Here is an 18,374-nt window from a genome sequence, read left to right as displayed (position 1 = left end):
CGCCCGCTTTCGCCGCCGGCCGCCGGCCAATCCGCGGCGCACACTTCACCGGCGCCTCGCCGGCGGCCAATGGGAAGCGTGCTCTGGAAGGGAGGGGGGGGGCGGCGTACGGCGGGGCCGGCCGTCATGGCGGCCGCCGTGGCGCTGTGGGTCCGTACGGAGCCGCCGCTGCTGGGCGCGCTGCCGGTGCCGCCGCCCGCCCGGCTGGGCCGCCCCTACCTGCGCAAGATGGCGGCGTACGCGCGGCGGCGGGCGGCCGAGGGCTGCTTCCCGCGGCTGCGGTGGCCGCGCTGGCGGCACATCGCCTGCGGCAAGCTGCGGCTGGGCCGCGGCCTGGCCTGGCTCTACTTCCAGCGCTTCCTCCGCCTCCGCCCGGCCCGGCCGCCGCGCAGCCTGCGGAGAGCGGAGGCGGAGGCGGCGTGCGGCAGCGCCGAGGAGCTGGAGCGGGAGCGGAGCAAGGCAGGGATGGGGCCGGGGTCGGGGCCCGGCGGCGCCCTCCTAGCGCCCGTGCGCGTCCTCCCTAACGCCGCTGTGTCTCCGTTCCCCCCGCAGCTCTCCGTGGACACGCTGCAGTTCCTGCTCTTCCTCTACCTGCAGCAGCTCAGCCGCGTGTCCCTGCGCACGGCGCTCCGCGGCGAGCAGTGGCCCAGCCCCGCGGCCGCAGCCCCCGGCCCGGCGGGGAAGGCCGCCGGGCAGAGCAAGGTGATGGCGCCGAGGGGGGTTCTGGGGGGGGCCTGCCTCGGGTTTTGAGGGGAAAAGCAGCCGGTTTGGGCTGGGGGAGCGAGGCGCTGCGTGTGGTGGTAGTCCTGAGCTGGGAGCGCCGCGGTAAGCGGTGCGAGGGGGATGTGGGGGATCCGCACAGGCTGTGCGCAGGGGCTCCCCACGCTATGGCTGGTTGTGGGAGCTCGCTCCGAGCCCTCCCGGCTCTCCCTTTAAGAAGCAGCAGCCTCCTTGCTTGTTCAGGCAGCCCTTCCTTCCTTGGAGGCTGCTGTCCCATCTCCTGTTACAGAATGAGGGGGTCCCAGGGCGCTCCCTAACAAAATTACCTGAGGTCGTGCTTCAGAGAGGCAGAAATGCAGTCAGTCGGCCTCCTGGGAATGCTAACACCGCCTGTAAAGTGTTCTGAAAGGAGATTTGGGGTGGGTGTATCAGGTACAGCTTGTGGGCAGCTCTGTGAATTACAAGCTGACCGCATCGTGATAAAGGCCGGCTGCAAGCCTCAGCAGATTTGTTGTGGCTCTGCTGCTCTAAGCTGTACGAACATGGGAGGCGTGGGCAGGGGCAAGCTGAAGTGACTGAAAATGGGTAGCCCTATCAGATTTAACAAGAAGACTTAACAAGCAAAGGAAGAAATGGAGGACCTGATAGATGGCTGTGAGACAGGTGGCACTGGAGCACCCACTGGAATTGAAAAGTTGATGTTTTCTTCAGACTGCTGCTCAGGTGTCGCTTTTACGTAAAACACTGAACAGGAATGAGGGCTGTTCTGTGCACAAGAGGGTCTCTGTCACAACACTGGGCTCTCCAGCTGCAGATGAGATGCTTGTGGCTGCGTGTTGTGCCCTTACACCTGCAGCCCTCGCATGTGGTGAGGACAACGTGTAACCGCAGCTGGGTGTTAATTCTGCAGCTCGCAGGCCAGCAAAGGTTGTCTTTATTAACGTCTGCCATGGCTCCAATCTTTCACTCTTCATGGTATGGAGCCCTTTAGAATTTGAACTAGTGCTTCGTTCAGAGGTTGGTTGCTTTATTGGTCCGCTTGCCTATGAAGAAATGACCCCCTGCTTTTTTTTTTTCTGCGGCTCCTCATCAGAAGCACTTAATCATAGCTGAAGGTCTGGAGCAGATGCAGCGATTTTCCAGCAGAGCAGTTGCAAGACCTTGGCTGTCAGCTACTGATTTGTTTCCTACCTTCAGTGCTAGCAGCAGCAGGCTGAGTTTGTGTGGGAGGGATTGCAGGAGAATCCGTTTCTGCTTTCTAGAATGAAATAGCTGGTATTTGGAGTTAGAATAAGAACACTTTTCTTTCTTGGGGGAGCTTGCTGATGAGTCCGGTTTCCTTTCTGTGTTTGGGAAGGGCAGAGCAGCGGGACCAGGCACTATGTCTGACCAGCTTCCCCTCCTTTAGAACGAGCTTAGGCAAGGGTGTTTGTACAGTACTGGTGGAGCTTGTCATCTCTCTGAGAAGTCGCCTCACTCTCGCTTGTTTTTCTGCCCCCTAAGAACTGGAATGACCAGGACCACCATGCGTTCTTGCTCGCCCACCTCTCGGACATGCTGGAACTGCTGCTGGAGCCAGAACAGCTCAGTGCCTCTTCCCACGCCACCAGCAACAGCTTGGTGTCTTATGAAGCTGTCTGTGCCCTGAGCTTTCTCATCGAAGGGACTGTGGATGGATCCGGGACCGTCTATCCTCTGCACAAGCTTGCCCTCTGGCAGCCCTGTCAAGGGAAGAACGGCTACTCAAAGAGCGACAATGCCTTCTCCTTCCCCAAGCTAGAGAGCTGGCTGCGCTCCTGCCTGACGACAAACCCTTTTGGAATGACTGCCTGCCTCAGGTCTGGGAAGAAGCTTGCCTGGGCACAGCAAGGTATCTGTGGGCCTTGCCTTTACTTTTAGAAATAACTTTCCAGCCTCGATTCCTCTTGCTTAGCAAGGATCTGGCAGGGGCTTGCTGCTGTTTCTTCCAGCTGACAGTGAAGATGGGGAAACTGAGAGCTAAGGGCGAGTCTGCAGGAGTAGAGGGTGCTGTGTGACACCTGTGTGTGTTTTTTCCAGTCCTCAGATCCCTTTTGTTTTCAAAGCCCCCCCCCCCCCCCCCCCCCCCGAGCAAGGTCAGCATTGCTACCTTCGTTATTCAAGTACAGCCAAACACAGAAAATAGATAATGTGATGTGTCTGTGGCAAAGCCGAGAATTGACTGGGATTTTTCATGCCTTGAATCCCAGCCCTTCACCCACAAGGGCGTTGCGGGGAGCCAAGGCACCTTCCCCCTTAGGGAGGAAAAAAAAAAAAGATTTTTTTTTCATTTGACCACACAATAGGAGGAGTGGCAGTGCGTTAGGTAGAACAGTGAGGTTGCTCAAGGATTGTGCTGTAGAGGGAGCATTTTCTTGGTTTACTATGTCTTAAAGTGTACTGTCCATGCTTTCAACACAACGCTGAACACTTGCCCTAAAGACCTTCCTGCCAAGCTCAGATTTGTGTCCGGGAACTGGAAATGGAGATGTCCATGTCCTGGCTTGCGGGAGGCTTTGGCTGCCCTGAATGGTTTTGAAAGTTTTTTTGATCTTTCAGTGTGCCCTGGAGCTTCTGACTGCTGTGTCCTGCCCAGTAGGCGTCTGTGGGTGGTACGACTGTTGCGTGGTGACACGGTGTCACTGTGCTACTGTCAACGTTTTGGGCTGATTACTTTCGTGAGGCGTTGCCAGGCGACATGGATGGTGAACCATCGTGTCTGTGTCTCTGTAGGAGGCATGTATAGCCTCTTTGGTTTTCCTCATTTGAAATGTATCGGTTAACTTTATTTTGCAGTAGAGGGAACAACCAGGAGAGCAAAGATTGCCTGCAACACTCGTGTGGTGCCAGAGGTATTCCCCATGGTGATAATGAGCCAGGTGTACAAACAGACGCTGGCCAAGAGCTCGGACACCTTGGTGGGGGCTCACGTAAGAATTCATCGCTGCAACGAGTCCTTCATTTATCTCCTCTCTCCTCTTCGGTGAGTTTTTGTTCACTTGAGGCCCAGCCAAATATTTTTTCAGTGTTTGTTCAAGTGCGAAGCTCTTGTTAGATGGATTAAGTAGCGAGAAAGTTCTGTGTGTAGTCTTTCCTGCTCACTGTGTCTTCGTTCCGTTGCTCTTCTGCAGCTCTGTGACCATCGAGAAGTGCCGGAACAGCACTTTCGTGCTTGGCCCTGTGCAGGTGTCCGTTCACGTCCACAGCTGTGACAACGTCAAGGTCATCGCGGTTTGCTATAGCTTGTCCCTTTCTTCCACCACCGGCTGTACTTTCCATGTTCTGACGCCTACCCAGCCCCTTATCCTTGCGGGTAACCAAGCGGTCAGCCTCGCCCCGTTCCACACGCACTATCCCATGCTGGAAGACCACATGGCTCAGGTGGGCCTGGCCACTCTGCCCAACTACTGGGACAGCCCCATGCTGCTGGGCAAGGAGAGCAGCGACACGAGCGTCTTCCGCCTCCTGCCGCCCTCGGACTTCTACACCTTCGTGATTCCCTTTGAGATGGAAGGAGACACCACGGAGACACCGGGCGGGCTTCCCCACGCCTATCAGAAGGCACTGAGTCAGCGGGAGCAGAAGGTACAGATCTGGCAGAAAATGGTGAAGGAGGCATGCCTGAGCAAGTGAGTGCCGCGTCCCGACGGGTGCGTGAGCCGCGCTGAAGCTCAGCGCGGTCGTACAAACAAGTTTCCTTTGATGTGGTTCTGCAAAAATGCTTTAGTAATGGGTCGGTCTGTGTGAGCTATGTCTTGCATGCCCGTCCTAAAGTACGAGTACTTAGCATTCTTGAGATCCTGATCTTTGATATTACAGCGAGGGGAATAATGTTTACAGTTAACTCTGCAGGAGGTGCTTTCTCCTGATGGCATTTTCCTCGCTTGCAAAGCTCAAGGGGAAGCATGCCTAGATGCTGCTGAGGGCTGAGGCGAGGGATCTGTCCTGGTGGCACGAGTTTACAGCTTACCTCATGCTGGGTACTGTCTCCTTGCTGTCTCTGTTCTGCTTCCAGTGCCGCATGCTGACGTGGGTGAGATCTGGGCACGCGCCCTGAACAACAGCTCCACAAATTATTGGCCTGCAGCTGATTGGTGATCATTCTTAGCCCCAACCTTTACATTGAGATTGAAGCTTTAAATTACTGTCCCACCTGTTGTTGAGGTGAGCTAAGAATATGCATGTGGACCGTTACCGTAGATCACCTCACGGACAGTAGCTTTTAAAGTTTTCTTTAAAATTCTCTGCCCAGCTTTTACTGTTCTAACTAGGCCTAGCCTAGCCCGTCTCGTGTACTGATACACATCCGTTTGCTTTCTCAGCACCTGTTGGGGAGTTCTGAAAGAGTTCACCTTGCTTCCTTTGTCAACGCGCTTTCTTGAGCAGCCAGACAGATTGGGCAGGTGTTAAAAGCTGTCACCTTCAGTTTTGCTGCTTTTGTCTTTTGTGATCCGTTTTGATGCAGCAACCTGAAGGATTTGGCTTCAGGACAGAGAATGGAGGTAGGAGTGCAGATAGTTGATTTTTAAAGACCCGAAGAGGTGAAAACAACTTTTGATCCCTAAGCTGTACTTGCACTGTATATATTTTCTTCCTATTCTGTGCTCAGCTGATGAGTTGCAATGGGCTTGTAACTGGGTGCTGAGAAGCAGGGATCTCAGAGGGCTTTGTTCTGTGGGACACAGAGAATATGAAAACCTCCTGTTGGGTCAAACAGTCAACAGTTCCTTTCATACCAAGCGGAGGAATTCGAGTCTGTTCGATCATTCATTGTCCTGGAGCAGCTCCCTCAGCTTTCTCTGACCCTTTGTGGCATTCAGAGAGCTCAGGAGCCTGCAGTTTGAAAGAGCTCCAGAATGGGGGGGAGAAGGGATTCTTGGGTGGGATTTTGCTACAGATGGAGGATGGCTGAGCAGTAGTGACCCAGTAGGGTTGACAAAGGTATAAAAACCTTCACGGCTCTAAGCTCTTGAATCTTGAAGAGCAGCAGAGAGGAAAATCTGAACCTCGACTGTTGTGCTGGGGTCATCCTTGTGTTTATCAGCCTCATCTGAGGTGCTTCTTGTCTCTGCAGCCATTGCGCTCCCAGCGCTGTTGCTCTTCCCCCAGGGTTTTACAAAGGTGTTTTGCCCATCAAAATCTTACAGCTGAAGAAATGTTAGATAATACGGATGATGCACTTAGTTTTAGTGTCCTCTACGGCAGTCACAGGAGGTGGGACCTTGGTACTGGATTGCTTTATTTCATAAAAGGGGAAAAAGGGGGCCAGGTTTAGAAGGTTGCTGAAAAGAAGCTGGGCAGTTGACAGTGTAAAGTGTGTCTGTCCCCTGCAGGCAGGGAGACGACTAGACAGACAATTTGGAACAAGCAGGTTATCAGGTGTGCAGAAAGAAAAAAAGCTGCTGGTGCTTGAACAGGCAGGTGAAACAAAGTGTTATCAGTAGAAGCCATCTTTCAAAAACTTGAAGTTGTCTGAATGAGGAAAGCGGGCTGAACAAAAAAAAAAAAGGAATGTAAATCCTGCCAGGCTAAAGGTAAAAACCCCATAAGATGGGACGGTAAGAGAGCTTGAGGAACAACTTGCAAAAGCGTAAAATCCTGCTTGCTTGTTTTCTGAGCACATCAGACAAAGTCTTTCAGGGTCGGCAGCAGATCGAGGTGTATAATAAGCACTTGGAGAAGATAAAATCATGAGAGAAGAGAGGAGTGACTGCCTTTGTGTTCACATTCACTGGGGAGGAATTTAGGTTAGTTTCCAGCCTAGAAGCCTGCTTTCTGGGGAATTTGTCAGTGAATGTCTCCAATGGAAGTGACAGTACAAAGAAGAAGAGCCTTTAAATTGAAAAAAGGGTGTGGGTAAACTGGGCCCCTCTGAAGCTGAGTGGCACAGAAATGAATAGGGATGGTTTGCTGCTTTTCCCAGTACAGGATGGGAGCATCAAAACAAATTAGGAATGAGTCAAAGCAAAACCACACAAAATCTCCAAAGGATATTGAAGATGTTCATGTTTTACTTAGGTTCAGAAATGTATTGTGTAAGCTCATAGAAAAAGAAGTCTGTCAGGAGCTATTCAACACTAACGCCACCTTTGGCATAAGAAATTCAGGAGCTGAAGTGATCCCAGATGGCTGGGAAGTTCTGGAGAAATACTGCCATGAGACTGCGCTGCTCCTGGACATTTGATCACTGCCAGAGAGAGAGTGATAGAGGTGATATACCCTGTTATTGTTGGTCTTGCCAAAAAAAAAAGTTATTTACTAGTAAAGGGAATTACTTGAGGAGTGGTGTTTATACGTACGTTTTTTCCCCATCTCCATTCTCTCTTTTCCAGATGCTGTCAGAATAAAATTTTCTGTCTCCGTTGCTTGAACACTCATTACTGATCTTTTTCTACCTTTTCAGACGGTTTTTAATCTGTGCTCTAAGATTAAAGCGGAGGAAGCCTTATGGAGCAGGGTGGCTGCTAAAGGAGTGGGAAGTTTGTGTCACTTGTGTAACTCTGCTGAGTTCTACCTTTGGGGTTAATTTTAGTTACGTTCACGTGGTAAAAACCTTCTCTTCTTGGTACAGGCAGTTCTTGAACCTAGCCCAGCTCTTAGCTGATATGCTTAGAGGCTTGTTTCGGTAGAGAAGGTGAGGTTTAGAAGAATAATACTGTAAAAAAAGCACGACTTTTGCATGCTTCCTTGCTGATCATCTTCTTTTGGTTGCAGGGATCAGAGGAAGCAGTTCCAGATGCTGGTGGAAAGCAAGTTCTACGAATGGCTGGTTCAGACAGGGAACCGTCAGCAGCTGGATAGCCTCGTCCCTCCTGCTGTGGGCTCCAAGCAGGCAGCAGGATAGCATCGTGTTCCTGTGCAACAAAAGGAAAGGAAGGGTGAGTACAGGGCTTCTCTCTTGATTCTTCTGTATCTAGGAGACTTGTCCCATATTTGTGTGTACGGCCTAGGCAGAGGAGGAAGAAGCTGGAAGCTGCTTGGTGGAGATTCTCCCAAGAGCTGTGCATTTGGTTTTAGTTCTCATTTTGCAGTCAAAACCTCTTTTTAGTTTGAGCCTGTTCTGTGTGTACTCAGCACCTCCCTTGTTCTCCACAGGTGGTGTTTGTTTTGCTGGGGTCATCTGTGTGCGTCTTCTGAAGGCAGATAGGCTTATTGTACATAATCTGAAGTAAAAACGTATTTGAACAGCTGCCTTTTTAAAGAAGCTGTGTATTAATGTCTGTACTCACCTGTCTCACTTTTTGTTTAAGAGAATTGGGCGAGACTTTTAATTAGTTTGCAGTCTCTTTCTCTTCCCAAGCAGAAGTGGTTTAGAAGCTGGAGGCAGGGCCCTATCCTATTCTTCTGCTATTGCATATTTCAAACCATAACTTTTTTTTCCCCCTTTTTCCTCCTTAGTCTTTATGTTGCTTTCTCTTTGCTAGTGTTGGGCCTAAAGTTTGCTCCTCTACTTTGTTACAGAGTCGTTGGAAGAGACAGTGATACCCTGAAGGCAGTTCTCATCATGACTCTGTGGCTGTCCTGACTGAACACGTGGATCTGATGCCCAGTCTCGGTGTGGATTTGGACATCTCTCTGGTTTAGGATTTCAGTTGCTGCCACTTTCCCAGGAATGTGCTGTAACTACTCTGTGGGTAGCTGAGAAAGTGCATGCTGCTGGAGGATGATGAGCAAGCGTGCCTGCCCCTTGTCGCAGGGCAGCTGGTGTCAGGTAGCATCCGCGGTGTGCAGGCGTCTACCAAAGGAGCCTCTCCTGATGCGGCGCTGGACGTGGGGCCATGGCCGTCCCACGCATCCTTACGATACAAGCCAGCTGCACTGTTTTTATAAATGTGAAAAGCAAATGTTTTGATTTTTTTATGAATGAAATGCTATAGATTTTTTTAGTACGAAGATGGCACTTAAGCGATGTGATTTTTGTGGAATTACCTTTCTTGTATGTTTGCTTTGTTTTGACAAGTGTCAATAAAACAGAGTTCTCAGATGAGCCTGGCACGTGTTCTAGGGAACGAGTTTTACCTATACAGTCGGTGTTAGAGGGACACAGCATCTTCACAGCTTTGATGAAAGGTGAACCGCTCAGCTGAGAGAAAAGTACCAAATTCTTAGCAGCAAAGGCTTTGAAGGCTTTAAAGGTTGTCTTTGTGCAGCGTTTTGACAGAAATACAGTTTCCTGCCTTTATTTCTTGCAAAGAGTATCAACACGAATGAGTCCCATGCTCATTTTGTGCTAGCAGACCCTGTCTGGGGAGATGTGCTTATAGTTGAGCACCTAAATAAGCGAAGCAAAATAGGCAAAGGCGCTGCACACATAACTGAACGCACAGCAGCTGTGTGTGACTTGTGAAGAGCTATCCGTGCTGGGAGTGGGAGGGAGGTGGGAGGATTCAGTGCCCTGCTGTAGGTGGCTGTTGGACTGCTGGAATTTCCGCGAAGGCCTCTCGTGAGTCCTGGGGTGGCAGCTCATCTGAATCGTACTTTGAAGAGAGAACAAAGGGTTTGGGGTCAGGTACTGACTTGGGGCTGGGTGGAGGTGTGCCAGTGGTCACCAGGTGAAGATTTGGTGCTTTTGGAAGTTGTGCCTGAATAAGTTACGCATTCCCACATCGCGGTGTAAAGCTGAGCTGTTAGTGCCCGATGGTGGTGGTTCTTACAGACTTTCTGTATCTGTCCTCCGTCATCTCAGCTGCTCAGTGTTACCTGAGTACCAGTGCTTGCTTTGCATTTTGTCTGACACCTGGGCTCTGGGTCTGTCTGAATGAAAGCAGGATTACATTCACCTGCAGCTTTCGTTCTCTGGGACCAATGTTGGTTCTAGTTCCACCTCTGTTTTAGTACTGTATAAATCTCTAAAATTTAATTCTAAGGTGTTGGGCAATGCAAGGTGAGTTTATGATGTTTAGCCAACTTTTAAAGGAGAGATGTGCAGAGTGACTGCAGTGGAGATGTCCTGCCGAACCTACTGGGTTGCTTTCTGATAGGATCTTGGTCTTGGTTGGACTTTGGTTGTCATAAGATAGCATTTGCATTTAAAAAAAGAAATATCTATGAGTGACTTCACAGCTTCCTAGCAGTAAGAGATGTGAGCAGCAGCACTAGATGATTGAAGGGAGGAGGATGAGATGCTGCTGAGCATCCGTCTGCCTCCGACTGCCATACCTGACTGTGAATTCCTCCGGTGTTCAGCAGGGCTGCAGCAGTGTGTGCGGGACGGCACGCAGAGCCGCTGTCATGAGACTGCTTGCCCTGACAGATTTGAAGTAGGGTCTGTGTGCTTCAGGCGCAGTGGTGCCAGATTTGTGCCTTTGTTCCGCTAAGCTGTGGGGTTGGTGCAGTGAATAGCTGCAGAGGTGGTTTTTATAATGTGGAGGCTCGGGGGTGTGTGGGCGTACAGAAGCCAGCGTTCCTCTCCCTCCCTGCTTGGTGGGCCAGTTAAAAGAAATGATCCTTTGCATAAACTGCAAGCAGTGGGGTAAGAATTGAGTTAAATTTGTGTCACTGGCAAACTTCTTCAGAGATCCAGGCGCATTCTTTGCTATTTACTGTCACTTTTGGGGTGTATGGCCAGAAATACTTCCCCTCCTTGATGTCAGGCACCGTTTGGAGGAATATAGCTCAGCTGAGGGTGTGCTGTAAAAATACACGATGCCTTCGCTGCACAGAAGTTTCCACGGTGGGCTTTTGAAGTAGCGCCTCCAAGCAGAGGCTGTTCTTTGCAAGCTGTGGTCTTCTCTGAGCACGTGCTCACCCTTTCCTAGCTGCACCCTTCATTGCATGGGAACGTTCTCTAATAAATATTTGTGTTTCTTCCTTGCAGACGGGGATGGGCCTTTTTAGAGCTGACTAGGATGCCTTCTTGTTTAACACGCTTAAAAGGGAGAGCAGCCAAAATGTCCTCCCCCTACTCCAGGGCTTGGCAGGGGGCTGTGTGCTTTGAGTGCGTTTGGCAGAGTTTTGGTGTTCTGACTCAGCAAACGGTAACAAAGGGAGGATGGCGAAGCCTTCCTTTATTCCATAATCCCGTTTGTTTTTCTGGAAACCGGCTATAGCCTCAGAATCACTGACTCAATTTTTGGATCCTATTCTCATGACAAAGCGGCTGGCTGGTTTAAAACAAGCCCACTATAAAAAGGGCGCCTCACATCCTGGCTGTTTGTAAGAGGTCCTGACGTGCCTCCAGCACCGGGAAGTTTGGCTGGAACAGAAAATGTCCAGAGCTGGAACCAAGGTAAGTTTATTGGCAACCTACACACGATATTTTCAAGTGCATGGAGGTTTGATGCCCTGTAAATCGACGGCGGAGGCTGTGGTGCCAGCGGTGAGTGCGATGAGGTGCGTTTGCAGAACGAGGTCTCGTGGAGAGCTTCCCTGGGATGAGCTGGGTCCCAGCAGCAGCTGCTGCATCCCCCTTCCGTGGTGGAGCAAAGGGACAGACCGATGCCTGAATCATGGACGTAGCACCAAAGGCAATAGCATTCCCAGAGGGAGGAGAACCATTTGTGATCTGGTGGAATCAGGAGGGGTGACTTAAACTGGAGAAAGAGGTAGGTCACAAAGCTCACCTTCAGCTGGGGTGGCGTGCGTTAGGTGGGGATCCAGCTCGAATGCTGGGATCGTTGATGTGGAGGTGGCAAAGCCCTGCTGGCTGTTCACGCAGATCTTGCTGTAGGCTTGGGATTGGGGCAAGGGTAAGGGTGAGAACTTGGGGCTTGTGGACCGCTTCTCCTGGGAAGTGTTGAACAACTGCTAAGAGCCTATGGACAGCTGAACGTCGACCCCTTGTATTCCTTTGTCAGGTTACGTCCCTCTTAGCCTGCGGAGGCTCTGAGGCCCAGCAGGCAGAGAGCTCGGGGGCAGAGTGGTTTTGTAGGCACTGGTCTGTGCTGCGGAAGGTCTGGACTCGCTCTCTGCTTCCCTGCTCCTTTTGTCTGGTTCGAAGTGATTGAGCTATTTCCGAGCAGTCTTCAGAAACTGAGTGTGGTGTGCCACTGCCTCCCAGCCTGGCGGCTGCAGGTGTGCAGGCTTTATGTACCCGTGCATGAAGGTGCTGCAGAATGTGACTGCCTGCCATCCACATGAAGATACTTAAACGTGTACTGTCCCTGCTGGAAGCCCTGTCCTCTGTTAGGGTGCTTTGCCCTGGCTGATTATGTGCTGTGGTGTAGCAAAATGTCTGGGATGAGTTAAGTCAGCGAATGAGCCCAAATCTCGTCTGTTCTCTGTGCCGTGCTCCCATGTAGCACGTTCCAGGGAGAGAAGAAAAAGGCAAAGGAGAGAATGAAGTGCTATTTCCCACAATGTAAGCAAGTGGTCTGCCCTAGAAAGGGATCACCGCCCCCATGCTGCCTTTGTAGCAAGCCGTGGGTGCTCCCAGGTATTGCTTACAGGTATTGTTCACAAGTTTCCCTCTAACAAAACTGCTGTTGGGAAGAAAAGTGATAACTGGTATGAGGTGGCCGAGGGAGTGAGAGTTTTGCAGTTGTGTAAGGAAGATCTGCCGTGGCAAATCCGTTATCTGCCAGGTAAGCCCCAGAGCAATGTTTGGGCAGCGAGTGGTTAACGGGACGGTGCTGCAAGCAGGGCAGCTCGATGGCTTTGTCGACAGAGGCGATTTGTGTCCAACCGACGGATCTGGAATTGAAATCTGTAATTCACCTGTCATTATCCTGCTTGTGAAAACCATCAGTCTGCTCTGCTTGTGCTCACAGCCCTGGAGGAAAGCTGAGGGGTGCCGGGTCTGAGGGTCTGGAATGAGCTGAGGGGGTGTGCAAAGGGCAATAGTGGGGAATGGGTGGGCAGGAGCCCTCTCCTTACATCTTCCTGTAAGTGTTCAAAGAATAAACCAACAAACCACACTTCTAGTTGATCACTGCTCCTTGATGCGTTCTCAGGTTTGTTTTTGGCTTTGTGGCTTTGTAAGTTCAGGGAGAAGATCTCCCAAGGAGCAGCGGGTAGCATTGCCAAATGGAAATTCCCTTGTGTTCCTCGAGGTGGGGAAGGAACATCAAACGAGCTCTCCTTCTCTATTAGAAATAGAGGGCCAGCTTGACCAATTCAGCAGGCAAAGCGTTGTTGCTGTGACAGGGCACGATACCAAGGACATAAATCCTCTCTCCAGACTAGGGTTGGACTGAAGGGGCACACTGACCAACCAACCACCTCTAGGAAAACTGAACAGGGGATACTGAGACTGCTGGAGTGTCTGCTCTGCCTCAGTCTTAGCTAGGTCTCCTCTGGGGACAGAGGGTGAGAAGTCAGGCTGGCATGCAGGGGGAAAATGGATTTCGGAGCCCTGTGTGTTAGGTGTTTAAATCACGGGGCAGAAAAATTACTTCTGGAGCAGCTGGGGGAATTGGTTGAGGCCATCTCTGACGCTACCAAATAACCCGGGCAGCACGTATGGGGCTGATGCCGTACTAAGGAGGCTGGAAAAGGTTGAATACTGTCTGAGTTTGCACTGTGTTGGATCAACTGACCTGCACATCAGTTGGTTCAGTGCAAGGCTCTAGAAGACACTGGAGTAAGAGACTGATTCACGTCAAACCAACGTAGTTTTCTCTAGGAGAAATTTGACAGCACTTCATAGTAGGAATGCTTTTGACATAGTCTGACTTCACTGTACCATAAGCAAGCAAGGGATATAGTCAAAAATAGACGTGGTGGTTTAGGAACCCCTATTCCAGAGAGCAGCTCTCGAGTAATTGTCATCTGGAAGGACTGAAAGTGAGGGCTGCACGAAGGGCTGCTCCAGGACTTGGTGATCGAAGGACCTCTGAAGTCCATGGACATCACTTCTCCAGGCCTGGCTGGGTCGGTGACACCTCGGGCAAGAGGGATGGGATGGGATCTGCTCACCAGCTCTCAAGATCAGGTTGGAACAGGTTGTGATGAAGCAAGGGGAAAAAGCACCCCTAAGCAAAGTGCTTGCCATCAGCTGCTCGGCTGTAGCGCAGATCTTTGGAACGAAGTGAGGTGATTGATTGGAAATTTGTTGGCCGTGTCAAACTTGTGACAACAGCAAAGCACCAAAGCAGAACAAGCCAACTATACAATCCTTGATACAAACTGAGCTACCCATGTACTTGAAACACTTTTTTTTTTTTTTGGCATGGGTAAAGCTCAAGTGATGTCCAGTTGTTGGCATTGACTTTCTCAAAAGCAAACTTTTGAGGAAAAAAAAAAAAAAAAGGACCAGGTCGGGTGGGGACAAGGAGACTGATCGCAGGGCTTGAAAACATGACCCAGGAGGGAAGAGACCTCACCAGTCCCTTGTCACAGAGGTCTAACTACAAACGCTCAATAAGCCAACTGCCTAGTATGGTCCATTGACTACTTATGGCTCCCTTGGCTGTAATTTAGTTACTATTGATCTAGAGAAGGTGGGAGGGGAATATGTTAATGTGCTTGCTGCAAAGAGAACAGGGGCTTTACTAGGGGTTGGACTGGGACAGAGCTAGGAGCTGAGAAGGGCGGTGGTTGGAGATGTCGGGGCCAGACTGGTGGATCTGCTGCTGGGGTTGTTTGGATGCAGCTGATCCTGCTCTGTGGGTGGGCTGGACGACTTAGGGACATCCTGAAGGCTCTGTTTGCAAATATTTCAAACCATGGTGTGGCTAGAACCGGGTCTAGTGGAAGATGATCTTTATTTAATGTGTGTTCCAACCCAAACCAGTCTGTGATTCTGTAGGATACGGATTCTGGAAAAGGACTTGGGAAGGTTGCCTTTTCCCTGGAAAAGTGAAGTTTGGAGACTAAATTGTTTTTTTTCTATTCCTCTTCACGTTAGAGGCAGGAGGGGTTACAGACCACCTCCGAGTGTGACTGTGTGCTTTGGAGTGACGTCCTTCCAGCGGCAATGCCGACGCTGCTTGTGGCTGCCTGCACCGGTGCGCCTGCACGCGGGCTGCTTGAGGAACCACCCCATTTCCCTCCGTTCCTTGTGTTTCAGATCACCTTCTACGAAGACAAGAATTTCCTGGGCCGTCGCTACGAGTGCGACAGCGACTGTCCCGACTTCCACACCTACCTGAACCGCTGCAACTCCATCCGGGTGGAAGGAGGCACCTGGGTGGCCTACGAGCGGCCCGACTTCTCGGGGAACATGTACGTGCTGACGCAGGGCGAGTATCCCGACTACCACCACTGGATGGGCTTGAACGACCGCCTCGGTTCCTGCAGAGCTGTCCAGATTGTAAGTGTGATGCTGCCTGAGGGGCATCTGCGGTTACGTGCCTGCCACTCCGGCGTGTTTGGAGGTGGCCCCTGTCCTCCTGGCGAGCCTGGGGAGAGGACAGCGGGAGGGGGCTCGCTCCCAGAGCTCTGCTCTGGGGAAAGCACAGAGTTTGGGGAGCAGGGAAGGCAGACCTCCTCTGCTCTCAAGCACAGTGGTGGAAAGGAGCTCTTTCTGACCGCTTTGCAGGGGGGTTTCCATAGGAACAGCAGTGCAGTTTTATCTGCGTCTTCCTCCAGGGACTTTGCTGTCCGGCAGGGTCCCTCCGAGGTCTGCCTCTTGCCTCCCCCTGCATTGCTGCCGTCTGATCTGGCTCTGACAGCAGGCACAGGGCAGGGAGCAGTGGGGTGTGGATTTTGCAGGACCACCCGGGGATGGGGGGCACTTTGCTTCTGGCAAGCCACGGCTCCCTCCTGACCCAGGGGACTGAATCCGAGTGGTGCTGAGTCCCTGCGGGGCATGCGGGGGGAGCAGCCCCCAGAGGAGCAGCCTTAAAACCGGCCAGGATGGGAGCGTGGGTGTGAGAGGCTGTGACACCAGCGCTGGTGCTGCAGTGTCTTTGCCGGCGGTGGAGCAGATGCTGGTGTGGATCTGGGCATCACCGGCATGAGCAACGCTGCCACAGTTTGGCGTTGCGTGGAGCAAGGGGGCCTTGCTTTTGTCTGGAGGTCTAACGCCACTTTGAGCCTGTTGTGGGTTTGAGCTGGGTGTAAGCCCCTTGGCACAGGGCAGGGAGGGTTTCCAGCCAGCTCAGAGCTCCGGTCTGGTGCTAGGGATGGAGCAGGAGCACGTGGGAGGTGTAACAGCAGCGCAGCTCCCTCCGCCAGCATGAAATGTTGCACGTCCACCGGTGCCTGGCCTCCTCTCCTGTGCACAGGGACCGGCTGCTCGAAGGTGTAGGGTCAGAGGACCCGGAGCAGCAGCACGGATCCACGAGACCCCGCAGAGCTCGGCTGGGGCCGGCAACCAGGGCGGACGGGAGGGGAGGCGGGGGAAGACGGTGTCCAGGCAGCTGCAGATTAAAACCGCCGCAGTGCCTTCAGGCAACGCAGCGCTTGAAATCACAGTGGAAAATACCCGCGCTGTGTTCTGCTGTAATACAACCCAGCTGGGGTCACCAGCTCATTAAACTCCTCGTTGCCAGGGGGAGCGGGGAGCGGAGGGGGTGCATCACTCCACTCGGATCTCGCCGAGCAGCTTAAAGGGTTTGCGCAGGCGTCTTGTCTGGGACAGAGCCCGGCACTTGTTTGTCCTCCCTACACCCATCCTGAAGCGGGGCTGTGGTGGGGCTTTGAGCTGAAATTGCTCAGATTGGGCTCAGTGCCCTCTTTGCATGGGATGCGTGGTCGGGCATTACCCCATGCTGTGCTTTTGGGGGGCTGACAGGAGCCGTTCTGCACCATCCTGGTGTGCTGGGGGTGCTTGGTGCCTGATCTGAGCCCAGCTGTGCCTCGGCTCCGCTCCCATCCCTCGGAGAATACGTCGGTGCCTCAGCAAACACCCTGCAATTTTCTCCCCTTTCCTTGCAGCCGAGCGGAGGCCGGGGCCACATCCAGGTGTTTGAGAAGGGAGATTTCGGCGGGCAGATGTTCGAAGCCACCGAAGACTGCCCTTCCATCATGGACGAGTGCCGCATCCGTGAGGTCCACGCCTGTCGGGTGCTGGAGGGCGTCTGGGTTTTCTACGAGCACCCCAACTACCGGGGCAGGCAGTACCTGCTGCCCAAGGGGGAGTACCGCCAGCCCGTGGAGTGGGGAGCCGTGAGCCCTGCCGTCCAGTCCTTCCGCAGCATCGCCGAGTGAGCGCAGAGGAGCCATCCCCCCCGACCCCAATAAAGCAGTTGAGTCGCGCAGTTCAGCCTGTCCTGCTTCTTCCCTGCGTGTGAGCCTGCTTCCCAGTTGTCCCTGCCCTGGTGGAGGTGATGTGGAGCTGAGCCTCCTCCAGGCACAGTCTCCATCTCTGCTGTCATCCTCCTCTGCGCTGGCCCTGTCCCCTCCGTCCCTCTGCTCCTGGGTCGGGTGGCAGTGGCTGTCCTGTGTCTTGAGGAGCGTGTCCCTCTCATGGTGCACAGGGCACTGGGACCAGGGTGGGAGGCAAAGCGGTCAGAGCAGGAGGGTGGCAGCCACAGCCCCCATGGGGGCCCTGGCAGCCCTGAGTGTCAGGATGCTCCCTGGAGGTGTGAGATGAGGGGAGAGCCACAAAAAGCAGGGCAGTTAGAAGAGGAAAAAGAGGCTGGATGCAGACCCAGATGGTGAGCACCTCCCAAAACTGCCCTGAGATGCGAGATTGCTGCTGGGTGGCCCCAAAGAGCAGGAGGGGGAGGGAAGAAGTTGTTCCCCAGGCTCCTGAGACGTGCAGGGAGCAAAGGGGGCTGTCAGGCTTGCCAGTGCTCCCAGTCAGCCCAGTTTGGAAAGCCCTGTTTTGCCCAGTGCCGCTAGATGTCAGGCTGGATGCGTGCCCATGCAGGATAAGTGATGCTGGCTGCACGGGGCCCTCTCCTCCCGGGGACGCCCAGTCTGTTTGCAGGTGGAGCAGAGGGACCCTGGGATAATGATGGTGGCAGAAGCAGAGCCCCCCCAGCCGTCTCCCCCTGGCTGATGTATGAGGTTATTACGGAGGGGGAGGCAGGTTAAGCGGCGCTTGTCAAGCCGCAAGCACTGTGACCCCCGGGAACGCAGCCCCCTGCGAAGGACGGCGCGTGTCCCCATCCTCCCCCTGCCCCCCCTTGCCTTCCCTCACCTCTCTCCTTTCCTCCAGGGTTTAATTCTGCCTCATCTCGGTGCTTCTGTGAAGGCAGGCGAGTTGTGGGCTCTCTTCTCCGTTTCTCTGTCCGAGAGGGGTTGGATGGATGCGGGATGCAGACAGCTCAGGTTCCAAACACTCTTCCAGGACCAACCAAGGGTGCCAGCTCCAGCTCCCCTTTCCCCCCAGCTCCTGGCAAAGCTCTCCGAGGGCTGTGTGCACAGGGCCCTGGCTCGAGCATGCCCTTCCCACCGGGTTTTGCAGGGAGTCTGTTGCTGTCCCCAGTTCTGCAGGGAGGACTCCTGCAGGCAGGTGCGTGCCAGCTGCTGCCTTTCCAACCATCTCCCACTCTGATTTTGGGGACTCTGTCTGGTCATGGTGCTTCCCCACCCCTGTGCCCTGCACTGGGATTTGTACCACACTGCTGCGGGTGCCTTTGGCGCTGGGGCTCCTGGAGCACCACCAGTGTGGGGCGTCAGACAAACCAGGCTCTGCTTTGCCCTTATGGTCGTGTTTCTTCCCCGCGTCCTTCCCCTCCATCGCTCGAGGTACCCGCTGCCAGAATGCAATTATCCCAGCTCTTCCCCCTCCCCATCCTCTGGCTGGCTTTTGCCCTCCAGTAAATTTTGCATTGTGCCCCTAGTGCTGGCAACCAAGGCAAACA

The 18,374-nt window shown here is 53.1% G+C and overlaps 2 protein-coding genes across 2 annotated transcripts; both read left to right on the top strand.

Moving 5' to 3' along the window:
• The first annotated feature begins 100 nt into the window (after positions 1-100).
• Positions 101-8,725, top strand: TBCCD1 (TBCC domain containing 1). The gene is made up of 7 exons (XM_035545053.1): positions 101-459; positions 553-702; positions 2,224-2,590; positions 3,535-3,721; positions 3,870-4,367; positions 7,453-7,616; positions 8,200-8,725. Exons 1-6 carry the CDS (start codon positions 127-129, stop codon positions 7,580-7,582), a joined length of 1,665 nt encoding a protein of 554 aa, XP_035400946.1. The 5' UTR covers positions 101-126; the 3' UTR covers positions 7,583-7,616; positions 8,200-8,725.
• A 2,150-nt stretch (positions 8,726-10,875) lies between these two features.
• On the top strand, positions 10,876-16,770 carry CRYGS (crystallin gamma S). Its single transcript, XM_035544788.2, has 3 exons — positions 10,876-10,966; positions 14,687-14,929; positions 16,498-16,770. Exons 1-3 carry the CDS (start codon positions 10,946-10,948, stop codon positions 16,768-16,770), a joined length of 537 nt encoding a protein of 178 aa, XP_035400681.1. The 5' UTR covers positions 10,876-10,945.
• Positions 16,771-18,374: the final 1,604 nt, after the last annotated feature.

The sequence above is a fragment of the Cygnus atratus genome, chromosome 9 (assembly GCF_013377495.2).
Source record: "Cygnus atratus isolate AKBS03 ecotype Queensland, Australia chromosome 9, CAtr_DNAZoo_HiC_assembly, whole genome shotgun sequence".
In the NCBI taxonomy this organism is placed as follows: Eukaryota; Metazoa; Chordata; class Aves; order Anseriformes; family Anatidae; genus Cygnus; species Cygnus atratus.
The sequence above is the reverse complement of the archived record's forward strand: the minus strand, read 5'-3'. Positions and strand labels throughout refer to the sequence as shown.